At 39.0% G+C, this 13,438-nt stretch overlaps 1 protein-coding gene across 1 annotated transcript in view; it reads right to left on the reverse strand.

Moving 5' to 3' along the window:
- TEX11 (testis expressed 11) overlaps positions 1–13,438 on the reverse strand; it is a 295,189-nt gene that overhangs the window by 93,586 nt on the left and 188,165 nt on the right. Inside the window, exon 16 of the mRNA XM_017349668.3 lies at positions 854–956. Coding sequence (XP_017205157.3) covers positions 854–956 — 103 coding nt within the window. The remainder of the gene's footprint in view (positions 1–853; positions 957–13,438) is intronic.

Here is a 13,438-nt window from a genome sequence, read left to right on the forward strand (position 1 = left end):
GATTCCCAGAAATCTCTAATAAAAACACCAGTGATGGACATGACAGCAGTATTAACGTTGATACAGCGCTGATTCCAACTGACTACTTCTTAATTATGGTACAGGTATACTTTGCCATTCTGAAACATTTCTTGTTCAGTGCAGAACAAATTATCATTTTTTCCTTAAGGAGTAGGTAACAGGGTCCCTTGCACATAGTAGGTGTTCATAAATAGCTGCTTAATTGGATTAGTATTAATTTTGTCTGGACATTTTAATTGAAGCTTACCAGCTTCTTTCACAAATAGCAGCCAGTATGGAGCGCAAACTACTTTATAATTTGCTCAGCTACCCTGAGGGCTGAAGGGATTAATATCTGAGCATAAGCATATCTATATCTAATCTAAAATACATGTGAGTTTTCTTAACTTTATGGAAAGGACACTTTCCATATGGAAAGGTACTAATGGGTCACATGTGCAATGCTGACACTGTTCACTCAGTGAACAGAACTCCATTTCAAGGTCAAATCTTTCACTTATCACCTTCCATATAAGTGAAGAGTAAGAAGATACCCCAAAAACAATTCTTAACTGATAAGGATTTTTAGTATAATCTCTCCCTCTCCAGATCTTCAAACTTTTTTAACAGAAAGTACAAAAAATACCCGGTGACAAGACTCTCCCCCAATTAGTGTGCCACATCTTGTATTTCATGTAATCTTTCAGTTTCTTTTTGCACTTTTGTATCTATATATAGAACATACATTCAATTTCATTCTCTTAAAACAGTGCGTCATTTTATTGTATTGTGGATTATTTATTTTTGAGGATTATTTCTTCTTTGCATTAACAGTAACACATAACATTTATACCTCTGTTAGAGTCGCCCTCCAAAATCGCAATCTTGAATACACAAAGTTGAGTGAAAATGTTTTCAGGATCTTCTTGTTCAGCTTGTGTCACTGCCTCTCTGGCCTGAAAAGAGAAACACGGGTTTTATGAAGGCTATAAGGAAGTCCTTAGCATATTAAACTAACATCATTAAGACAGTCACAGTGGCTGAGGGATACTCCCAATGTAGATTGAATTCTCAGAAAAATCTGAAAAGAACTGCTCTCTTAGAATGCTAAAGAAACACTGAGCTCTGCTTCCAGAGTAGGGTTAAATATGTCAGACCAAACCTCCTGCTCAAATCTACCAAAAATACGGGAAAAGGTATTAAGAATTGTAGGGTTTTTTTTCCTTCAGAAAAGAATGAAAGAGAAACTGACAAGATTGTAAAGGAATTACTCAGCCAAAATCTAAGGAAAAGTGAGGTCCCAACAGAGGTAAGTAGAGAAGTAAAGCCACTTTTATCTGGCGGCATTTGCAAAAATAAGCAAACGTTAACTTTAGTTTTGATGGATCTCACTAGGTCAGAGAAACCCCCATTAACTCCCAAGGGATCACACTCAGAATAAGGCCAAATCAGAAGTAAACTGGCTCCCATCCACATCCCCAGGGGACCGTAATAAAGTTATCTTGGTACTGCACAGAAGGCAGCACAACAGGTGGGCAGAAACAATCCCTGAGGTATGACACAAGCAGACTCACGTGTGCACAGCCCCAAATTACAGTATAAGGGAGACCAAAAGACAAAAATTCGTGAGTTTACTTTACATTGTTCTCAAACATCTGCAGAAACAATGTAAATCCTTTCTGGAGGAAGGCACCTTCACCTTAAGTTTCAAACTATTTCCATAAATAATTTTTCAAGAATCATGAGTTGTACACATTAAAAAATAACCAAGCACACTATGAAACAAGGCACTATAAATGAGAATCAGCAGAAACAACAGATAGCAGAACAAATCCTCAAGATGCAGACACTGGAATTATCAGAACCATTATAAAACACCTGTACTTTCAAAGGTTAAAGAAATAAAAAATATTCTCAAAAATATATATAGGTAGGTTGATACTCAATGGTACATACTGGTACAGTTACAGTGGTGTTTCCAGCTAGTATCTATCATAATTAATTATTGCCCATGACATACCAGTTGTTAAATAATTGGATACCGGGGCTGGTAAAGCCACAGCTTGCAATGTGGTATCCCATATAGGTGCTGGTTCCTGTCCCAGCTGCTCCACTTCTGATACAACTCCCTGTTAATAGCCTGGGAAAGCAGTGGAAGATGGCTCAAGTATTTGGGCCCCTGCCACCCATGTGGAAGACCCAGATGAGGCTCCTGGCTCTGGCTTCAGCCTGGCCCAGCCATTTGGGGAGTGAACCAGTGATGGAAAAGACCTTCCCCCCCCCCCAACTAAAAATAAATTAATCTTTTTTAAAAATTGAACATTGATTAGTCTATAGGAAACAGACAATAACATGCAAACTTGCTGATTTAAAAAAAGGAATTTCTTGAGATGAAACATACAATAACTCAAATGGAAGCATAATGGACAGGTTTAACAGTAGATTAAGAAAAAGTTAATGAAATGAAAAATAAAACAGAATAAATAAGCCAAAGAGTAGCACAGAGAGATTACAAACAAGGAGAAAAGTCAAGAAAGGATTTCATACTTTCTAGGACAGACACTAAAAGAATGTAATTTTCACATTAGTACAAGAGGGAACCTGAAATATAAAAAAGTTGAGAATATTCTTTTCAACATAGGGTGCAGAACAAACCAACATCAACATGCAAAAACAAAACAAAGCAAAAAAGGATCTAGAAACAGACCATAAGCTTTTTATAGAAATTAACTGAAAATTGATTATAACCTAAATGTAAAACCAAAAATGATCACACTCTTAGAAAACAACATAGCAGAAAATCTAGGTAACCTTGAGTTTGGCAATGACTTTTTAGAAACAGCACTAGAAACATGATCCATGAAATTTAAAAAAATGATACATTGGACTTCATTAAAATTAAAAATTGTTCTGTGAAAGACGCCATTAAGAGAATAAAAGAGAAGTCACACATTGAAAAAAAAATATTTGAAAAGCATCTTATATGATAAAGAACTGGTATCCAAAATATACAAAGAGTCTTAAAGCTCAACAATAGGCCGGCGCCGAGGCTCACTAGGCTAATCCTCCACCTTAAGGCGCCGGCACACCAGGTTCTAGTCCCGGTCAGGGCGCCGGATTCTGTCCCGGTTGCCCCTCTTCCAGACCAGCTCCCTGCTGTGGCCAGGGAGTGCAGTGGTGGATGGCCCAAGTCCTTGGGCCCTGCACCCCATGGGAGACCAGGAGAAGTACCTGGCTCCTGCCATCGGATCAGCGCGGTGCGCCAGCCGCAGCGCGCCAGTCGCGCCGGCCATTGGAGGGTGAACCAATGGCAAAGGAAGACCTTTCTCTCTGTCTCTCTCTCTCACTGTCCACTCTGCCTGTAAAAAAAAAAAAAAAAAAAAAAAAAAAAACCCAAACTCAACAATAAGGAAACAATCATTAAAGTGAGCAAATAATCTGAAGAATCTGAAGAGACAGTTCACCCAATAAGACACAGAAGTGGCAAATAAGCATATAAAAAGATGTCATTAAGGTTGCACAAACTAAAATACAAGGAAATATCAATGCACACCTATTAGAATGGCTAAAATTCAAAACACTGACAACATCTAATGCTGGTGAGATACGGAGCAACAGGAACTCATTCACTGCTAGTAGGGATGAAAATGGTATAGCTACTTACAAAGATAGCTTGGCAGTTTCCTGCAAAACTAAACATGCTCTTACCATACACTCCTTGATATTTAGTCAACTAAGTTGAGTTCTTACTGTTATGCACAAACCTACATGAAGATTATAGAAATTTTATTCATAATTGTCAAAATGTGGAAGTACCCAAGATGTTCTCCAATAAGTGAATAGATAAACTATGATATATTCAGATAATGGAATATCATTCAGCATCAAAAAGAAATGTGCTATGAAGCCATGAAAAGACAGAAAGGAACCTTAAACACTTATTGCTAAGTCAAAGAAATCAATCTGCAAATGCTACATACTATATGAGTCCAATTATGTGATATTCTAAGAACAGGCAAAACCATGGAGATGAAAAAAAAGATCAGTAGCAGGGGGCGGCATTGTGGCATAGTGGGTAAAGCCATTGCCTGTGATGCCTGCATTCCATATGGGCACCAGCTTGAGTCTCCAGCTGCTCCACTTCTGATCCAGCTCCCTGCTAATGGCCTGGGAAAGCAGCAGAGGATGGCCCAAGTGCTTGGGTCCCTACCACCTATGTGGGAAACCTGGATGAAGCTCCTGGCTCCTGGCTTCCACCTCACCCAGCCCTAGCCATTGTGATCATTTGGCGAGTGAACCAGTGGATGGAAGATTCTCTCTCTCTCTCTCTCTCTCTCTAACTCTGACTTTCAAATAAATAAGTCTTAAAAAAAAAAGATCAGTGGGAAGAAGAGAAGAAGGGATGAGTAGCCCCAGGGGATTTAAACTATCTTGTATGATACTAGTATGTGGGGGAGTACATGGGAACTCTTCCCACTCAATGTTTCTGTAAATCTAAAATTGTTCTAAAAACTAAAGCTGGTGCAGGCAGTTAGCCTAGCAGTTAATGCATCAGTTAAGACACCTGTGTCCCATATCTGAGTGCCTGACTTTGATATCGAACTCTACCTCCTGACTCCAGCTCAAGTGACAGTTCCTGCCACCCATATGGGGGACTTGGATTGAGTTCCTAGAGCCTGGCTTTGGCTAGGTCCAGTTTCTGCCATTGCTGGGATCTGGGGTGTGAAAATCCAATGGATTGAAATGCACTCTCTCTGCCTCTCAAATACATTTTAAAAAGTAAAGTTTATTCTTTAAAAAAAATTGTTCTTAAATAAGTCAATAAAGGAAAGAAAAAGAAACAGGACAGAAATGATGAGTAACATGTAGATTTAAACTCTAATGTATCAATATCATATTGAATGTGTAAAAAAACCTAAATATTCCAGTTAAAAAATAAGAACAATCAGACTGTATTAAGAACATGTAACTACATGCTATTTACAAGTGGCACATCTAAAACATAGGCACAGAAATGTTGAAAGCAAAGAGATTAAAGAAGATATACCAGAAAAATATTAACAAAAAGAAAGCTAGTGTTGATATATTAATATCAGTAAAAAGCAACTTTAAGGCAAAATGTAATAGTAGGAGTAAAGATTACCACTTCAAACCAATAAAAAGTTCAACAAACAGAAATATATCATAATGCTGATTTTGTATCTATAAATAGTCCAGCCTCAAATATATTAAGCAAAAATGACTAAATTAAATAGAGAAATAGATAAATTGCACAATCACAATGGGACATTTTAATACTTCATCTCAGTAACTGATATAGTAAGCATCCAAAATAAAGAGTTTGGATACAGAAGACTCAAAGCAATATAAATTCATACAAGAGCATGTACATATACATACATATAGTGTCTCCAGACTGCAGAAAACACATCTCTTTCAAGAGTCCACAATAATATTTACAAAATTGGTCACATACCTAGCCATAAAGCAAATGCCAACCTATTTCAAAGTCTGAAATCAATTACAATACAATTAGGCTAGAAAGTAATTACTAAAAAAGATGCCAAGAAAATCCCCATGTGTTTCAAAATTCAGAAATAATATTTTTACATAATTAATGGACCAAAGAAAAACAAACACAAAGGAAAATTAGAAAATGTTTTGAATTGTATAACAAAAATACTGCTGCCGTTTGATTAGGAATTGTCTCCCAAAAAAACTCATGCAAGATGTTTAAATTCTGATTTTTAATGTTAATAGTTGGTAGATTAAGGGTGGAGACTTGAGCTAATTGTGGCAGCTAGATGGGGCTGGTCTTTAGGTCACTGAGGACTTGCCTGCTGGAGGGTGGTTCTCACTAGAGGGTTGATTATTTGAGTTCAAGTTCTAGCTGTTGAGTCTCTGCTTCCTTGCTCACCACATGATCATTTCTCCTCACCCGCCATAACCAGCCTGGGTCAGATACCAGACTATGGGAACGTCCCAATCTGCACTGTAACCTCTCAACTGTAAGCTAAGATTAATTTTTTCTTTCCCAAGAAGCTCCTCTCAAGTATTTTAGTTAAAGTAACAAAAAGTGGACTAATGCATGTTGTGTGTATTCATCAGGAATCTCCAGAGAAACAGAACTATTAGGATAAATATATTTAATATATTAAATTTACATAAATATATATAAGGAGAGATTTATTATGGGAATTGGCTCACATGATTATGTAGGTTAGCTCTGTCAAAATGTTATCTGCAAGCTGGAGAACCAGGAAAGCTGCTGGTATAATTAAGTTACCAGGAGTCCAAAGGCCCAAGAACTAGGAATACTATGTCAGAGAGCAGGAGAAGGATGTCCCACCTTAAGGAGAGAGAGTGAATTTGTCCTTCCTCCATCTTTTTGCTGTATCTAAGCTATCCATGGATTGAATGATGCCTACCAACATTGGTGGAAGTGAATCTTCATACACGCTACTAAATCAAAAGCAGATCTCTTCTGGGAATACCCTCACAGATACTCTCAGAAATGTACTACCAGCTACCTGGGCATCACTTCAATCAAACTGACATATAAAATTATCCATCACATTATATATAAAGACTTGAGACAAGGCATGAGGGATATTCAGAGAGGCTGGTAATGCCATAATTCTTCCTTTCCAAGTGATTAAGTGGTTTGGTTCATTTTGTGATAATTCATCAGGCTCTACACTCACAATTTTTGTTTTTTTTTCTATATGTGTTATATGTAAATAAAAATTACTTAAAATAGTGTGAGCTGGAGCTAAAGTAGTAATTAGAGAATATGTATTAAATATATTACATGATATATTTTAAGATTATAAATTCAAAAGCTAAGAATTCATCTCAAGAAATTATAAAAAGAACTGCAAGATAAACCCAAAGAATGTATAAAGAAAACAATATATTCTTTTTTTTTTTGACAGGCAGAGTGGACAGAGAGAAAGGTCTTCCTTTGCCATTGGTTCACCCTCCAATGGCCGCCGCGGCTGGCGCACTGCAGCCGGCACACCGCGCTGATCCAATGGCAGGAGCCAGGTACTTCTCCTGGTCTCCCATGGGGTGCAGGGCCCAAGTACTTGGGCCATCCTCCACTGCACTCCCTGGCCACAGCAGAGAGCTGGCCTGGAAGAGGGGCAACCAGGACAGAATCCAGTGCCCCGACCAGGACTAGAACCCGGTGTGCCAGCGCCTTAAGGCAGAGGATTAGCCTAGTGAGCCGCGGCGCCGGCCAGAAAACAATATTTTCTAACAATAGATACAAAGCAAATATAAAAAGAGAACCCACAAAGGCAAAAGTGTATTCTTTCAAAAAACTAAGATGGATGAATCTCTGATAACAGAAAACAATAAACAAAAAAGAGAGAAGGAAAATAAAGGATACCAAGAGGGTATTTGAATAACTTTATACCAATAATGTTGAAAATTTAGATAAAATAAATGGATTCTTAGAAAATATAATTCACTGAGGCTGGTGCTTTGGCTTAGCGGGTAAGGCCACTGCCTGCAGTGCTGGCATCCCATATGGGCGCCGGTTCAAGCCCCGGCTGCTCCACTTCCGATCCAGCTCTCTGCTATGGCCTGGGAAAGCAATAGAAGATGGCCCAAGTCCTTTGGGCTCATGCAGCCATGTGGGAGACCCGGAGAAGCTCCTGGTTTCAGCTGTTGCAGACAATTGGAGAGTGAACCAGCGGATGGAAGACCTCTCTCTCTGTGTGTGTGTGTGTGTGTCCCTCTCGCTCTGTAACTCTGACTTTCAAATAAATAAATAAATCTTTAAAAATATATAATTTGCCAAACAATAAATAACAAGAAAAACAAATTACTCCTGTAATTATCAATGTAATTAAATCAATAGTCTAAAATCTTCCCACAAAGAAGACTCAAATATTAGATAGCTTCCCTTTACTTACTTTAGGAATTTTATTTCATTGTGGTAAGAGTACTTAACATGAGATCTACCCTCAACAAATTTTTAGATGTGTAATGCAGCATTTATGTTGCTTAACTGAAATGATATGTTCATTGATTAGTATCTTCCTCACCATCTCCTGAAAAACCATGATTTCCCTCTTTGATTCTATGAATCTATTTCAGATACTACATAGAAGTGAAATCATGCAGTATTTGCATTCCTGTAAATGCCTCATTTCACTCAGCACAATATCCTTAAGTTTCATCCATGTTTTCACATATAGCAGAATCTCCTTTTCTTCTAAGGTTAAAAAATATTCCATTGCTTATGTAGAGCATATTTTGTTATCCATTCATCTGCCTGAGGACATCCTGGTTGTTTCCACATTTTGGCTATTGTGACTAGTACTTTCAATGCACATGGTGCACAGAAATTTCTTTAAGACCCTGATGTCAATTTTGTGGATACATACCCAAAAGATGGATTGCTAGATCATATGGTAGTTCTAGTTCTAATTTTTAAATAAACTTTCATATTATTTTCTATAAACCCCTCACCAGTTTGCATTCCTACCAATAAAGTCCAAGGTGCAGTGAATGCTTATAAATTTATGTTGTTTTGGCAACCTTTTTAAAAACAGAAGCTTAAATTTCTCACACCAGAAGCAGGGCTCAGTCATCCTTGACACAGCTTCCGATACTATAGCCCACCCAGATTCAGCTGGTAGTCAGAGATAAAAACTTAACAGGCATCTTTTCCTCCCAGAAGGCTAAGCTCCCCACTTTACCTTAATTCCTTTATTTATTTTTAGTGGTAAGCATGCTAACAAAGTTTAATGAAGAGAAATTATGAAGAAAGTACACCTGAAAGACCAGGTAGGCATCTCAGTAAACCTTACTTTGAGAGCCTCCTCAATTCCTTTAAACATACCATTCAGACATTTGTAAACTTAAAGCAGCCACCCCTCAGTCACAGGGTAACCTCCTGGAACTAGTGCCTGCTTGCTTTAAACCCACCAAAGATTTCCCCCAGGAAACCGGTTTCAATAACATCCTGGATCCAATAAAGGCAGTGGCCCACAGATCACTTCCCTTTCTCTAGGCCTACACTCACTGATCTTTGCATGTGTGTGGCCTCCAGGCATGCCCTAAGCCCCAGGGGCTATAAGTACTAAAACACTCTAAAATTTTCACATTTTGGTTCCATGAGTGAACCATGTCTGAAATCTGACTCCTAAGGGTGAGGAGACACCTGTAGGTGGATCCCCTTGCTGGTGCTCTTCTGTCTGGGCTTCTGGCTTCTGCAAACAGTAGCTACCAGGTGAGTTGATAATTAAACTCAAAGCACAAGGGTTACAATTTCTCTACAACTTCATCAATGTTTGTTTTGCTTTTTGGATAAAACCATTTTGACACCTGTGTGGTGATATCTCATTGCGCTTTTGATCTGCATTTTCCTGATAATTAGGTTGATAATGTTTTCATGTACCTGCTGGCCATTTGTATATCTTCTTTGGAGAAATATCTATCCAAGTCCGTTACCTACTTTATGCCACCATGCTGGCCCACAAATAAATCTTTAAAAAAGAAGCTAGTCCTTTGTCAAGGCCCTGAGAAAAGCTGGGGTCCTTCATGTGTGAACCAACTCTTTCTTTCCCACTACTGAAGCTGGAACCAGAAGATTGCTTCTTGATTATATGACACTGTGCCAGGGGGTAGAGATTCTGGTGACAGGGTTTTCTTGAATCCCCCAACCAGCTTTGATGAATCTGGTTTCACACTTGCACAGGTTGCAGGAACCTGATCAGTTTCAGAATTTGTCACAAAGGGAATCTGTCCATAAATTGTTGCTGAATTAATGTATTTATTGGGGAAGAAGAACCCAGAGCTTCCTACTGTATCATCTTGCTGATGTCACTCCCAAAATAGCTTCACATTTTAGATGAGAAATAATTCAAATTTTTACAAACATTTCTAGACATAAGACAAAGAAAGGAATACTCTTCAATTTATTTTATGAAGTCAGCATAACCTTCATATCAAAATCCAGCAGACAAAATGAAAGAGAAAAACTAGAGACTAAGTTCACACATAAAGACAGATGCAAATACCCAAAACAAAATCAAGTAAAAGAAGAAAAGAATAACATTATGATTGCTTTCTCCAGAAATGCAAGGTTGGTTTGAACAAAAAAAAATCCATCAATTTAATTCAACATTCTAATTACATAAAGGAGAAAAATGGTATGATAATCTCAACAAAACAGAAACCTTTTAGGAAATGAGCCATCGAAGAGAACTCCCCTATTCTGATGCATAGTATCTACACTGGGTTGAATATTGTCTCCCCAAAATTCATGCCCACCATGGAACCTCAAAATGTGACCCAACTTTGAAATAGAGTAATTGTATATAATAAAATTATGAGGAGACCAGACTGGATAAGATAAGCCTTAATCCAATGACTGGTATCCTTACGAGAAGAGGGCAATTTGGAGGAGGACACTGTGATGCAGTGGGTTAAACTACCTCTTGAGATACCCATCTCCAATATCAGAGTTCCTGGAATCCTGTCCTGCCTCCACTTCTGACCCAAATTCCTGTTAATGTGCACCCTGAGATGCAGCAGATGATGCCTCAAGTGCTTCAGTCCCTGCCACCCATGTGGGAGACTTTGCTAGTGTTCATGGCTTCTGGCTTTGGCCTGGTCCAGCCCTGTGGAGTGAACTAGCAGATAAACAATCTTTCTTTCTCTCTGCCACTTTGCCTTTCAAATAAATAAATAATCTTTACATCAAAAGGAAGAGGGAAATTTGAACTTGGATGAAGAACACCGTGGGAAGACAGAGGCAGAGATTGGAGTGAAGAATCTACAAGCCAAGGAAAGTCAAGGACTGATGGTAAATAACTGAAGTTAGGAAGAGGCAATGAAAGAATCTTCACTACAGCCTTCAGGGAAATCATGACCTTATTGACACCTTGATTTTGGACTTCGAGCCACCAGCACTGTAAGAGGATGAATTTCTCTGTTGTTTTAAGCCATCCAGCTTATGACTGTTACAGCATCCCCATAAGAACTAATATACAAGGGGTGGGCAACGTGGCACAGTGGGATAAAGCCATGGCCTGCAGTGCCAGCATCCCTATGGGCACTGGTTCAAGTCCTAGCTGCTCCACTTCTGATCCAGCTCCCTGCTAATGAGCCTAAGAAAGCAGTGGAAGATGACCCAAGTGCTTGAGCCCCTGAACCCACATGGGGGACTCAGATGAGGCTTCTGGCTCCTGGCTTCAGCCTATCCCAGTCCTGGGTGTTGCAGCCATTTGGGGAGTGAACCAGTGGATGGAAGGTCTCTCCCTGTTTCTCTTTCTCTCTGTAACTCTGCCTTTTAAATAAACAAGTAAATCTTAAAAAAACTAATACAGTATCTGTAAAACCACAAGAAATATCATACTTAATGGTAATTTATAGTAACTTTCCCTTTTAGCACAGGAACACTTTTATTCAACAAGATACTTGCTAGTCAATACAATAAGGCAAGAAATATAAAAGCATACTGAGGCTGGCACCGTGGCTCACTAGGCTAATCCTCTACCTAGCAGTGCCAGCACACTGGGTTCTAGTCCCCGTCGGGGCGCCGGATTCTGTCCTGGTTGCCCCTCTTCCAGGCCAGCTCTTTGCTGTGGCCAGGGAGTACAGTGGAGGATGGCCCAAGTACTTGGGCCCTGCACCCCATGGGAGACCAGGAGAAGCACCTGGCTCCTGCCATTGGATCAGCGCGGTGCGCCGGCTGCAGTGCGCCGGCCGCGGCGGCCTTTGGAGGGTGAACCAATGGCAAAGGAAGACCTTTCTCTCTGTCTCTCTCACTGTCCACTCTGCCTGTCAAAAAAAAAAAATAAATAAATAAAAGCATATTGAAAAGGAAAAAATAAAATTGTAAGTTGATATAACTGAATATGTAGAAAGCCCAGAATTTGTAAGTAAATTATTATAAATTATGGAGAGACTTTAAGTAAGGTAGTTGTATAAATGAATTAATATAAAAATAAACTGTATGAATGAGTTTTGGAAATATAGTGGTGAAGGCAACATATTTTTCAATTTCTCTGAAACCTCATATGAAAACAAACTGAGCATGTAGATGGCAAAATTGAAAACCCACAGACAATATTTACAAAAAAACTAAGTGACTAAGTATCCCCATCCATTATTTTTACAAGGGGGTGGAGACAAAGCACTAATAGCTACAAGACCTGCATTATACCAGCATTTGTACAGGATGGAGAAAAAGAGCAAGCAAAGTGTCTAATGGACTATATAGAAAAGTAGAACCCCTCAAACAGCTCATGGAAATGCACTGAAGAGCATTATGGGGAAATCTGAGAACAACAGTTGAAACTGGCAAAGAATTTGCCTTTTCCATTATTAAATGAGTGCAAGGGTCTCAGAACAAAGATAGAGCAAAGTAGCTGGAACAGTCAAGACCCACTGAACCTTCAAGCCTGACCCACTGAAGTCCCCCTTTAAGTCAGGCTCTACACTGAGAAGAAACTGCTGAGAGTACAATCAAAATTGAATAGGACAGAGACAACAAAGATGAAAGAGAAAAGATATATACCAGTGTTGCCCAATAGAGCTCTATGATGGCAGAAATACCCTATATCTGTGCTATTCAATACAGTAGCCACTAGACACTTATGACTATTTAATTTAGCACTTGAAATGTGGCTAATGCAACTGAAGAAATAAAGTTTTACAACAATAATGTGAATTAATTTAAGTTTAAAAATACATAGCTACATGTGGCTAGTTGCTATTATATTGGATAGTGTGGGTCTGCATCAAAAGACAAGGAGGAACAGAGCCAAGAAATCTCAGAAGGAAAGCTGTTGTATTTTCAAACTCTACCAAATCAGACTGGACCAAACCAAAAATATGCTCCCCCCCCCAAAAAAAAAGAGAAAAAGGAAGCTCTGTGAAGTGAGTGACATTTTGCAAAACTCCACCTCATTATAAAAGTTAAGAAAAACTAATTTTACATTAAAATGAGAAACATTAAATCATTAATGTAAATAATTCAAAAAGTAGGGGGAAAAAAACCCAAGCAGCAGAAAACACTCCCATAGAAAATAAAAACCTGCCAGAAAAATGTGCTCACAAAACAGGTCAAAACTCTAACCAACTACTCTAAAATGAGGTAAAAGATATTAAGAAAATGATAAAAATAGGAAAGAGAAACATAAATCAGAATCAGAAAACTCAGCAATGAGATACTAGATCTCATGAAAATATTAGAAATAAAAGTAATTCATTTCAGAAGCGAACACTGCTGGCACCGCGGCTCAATAGGCTAATCCTCTACCTAGCGGCGCCGGCACACCAGGTTCTAGTCCTGGTCGGGGCACCGGATTCTGTCCTGGTTGCCCCTCTTCCAGGCCAGCTCTCTACTGTGGCCAGGGAGTGCAGTGGAGGATGGCCCAAGTACTTGGGCCCTGCACCCCATGGGAGACCAGAAGAA

This window comes from Oryctolagus cuniculus, chromosome X, assembly GCF_964237555.1.
Source record: "Oryctolagus cuniculus chromosome X, mOryCun1.1, whole genome shotgun sequence".
NCBI lineage: Eukaryota > Metazoa > Chordata > Mammalia > Lagomorpha > Leporidae > Oryctolagus > Oryctolagus cuniculus.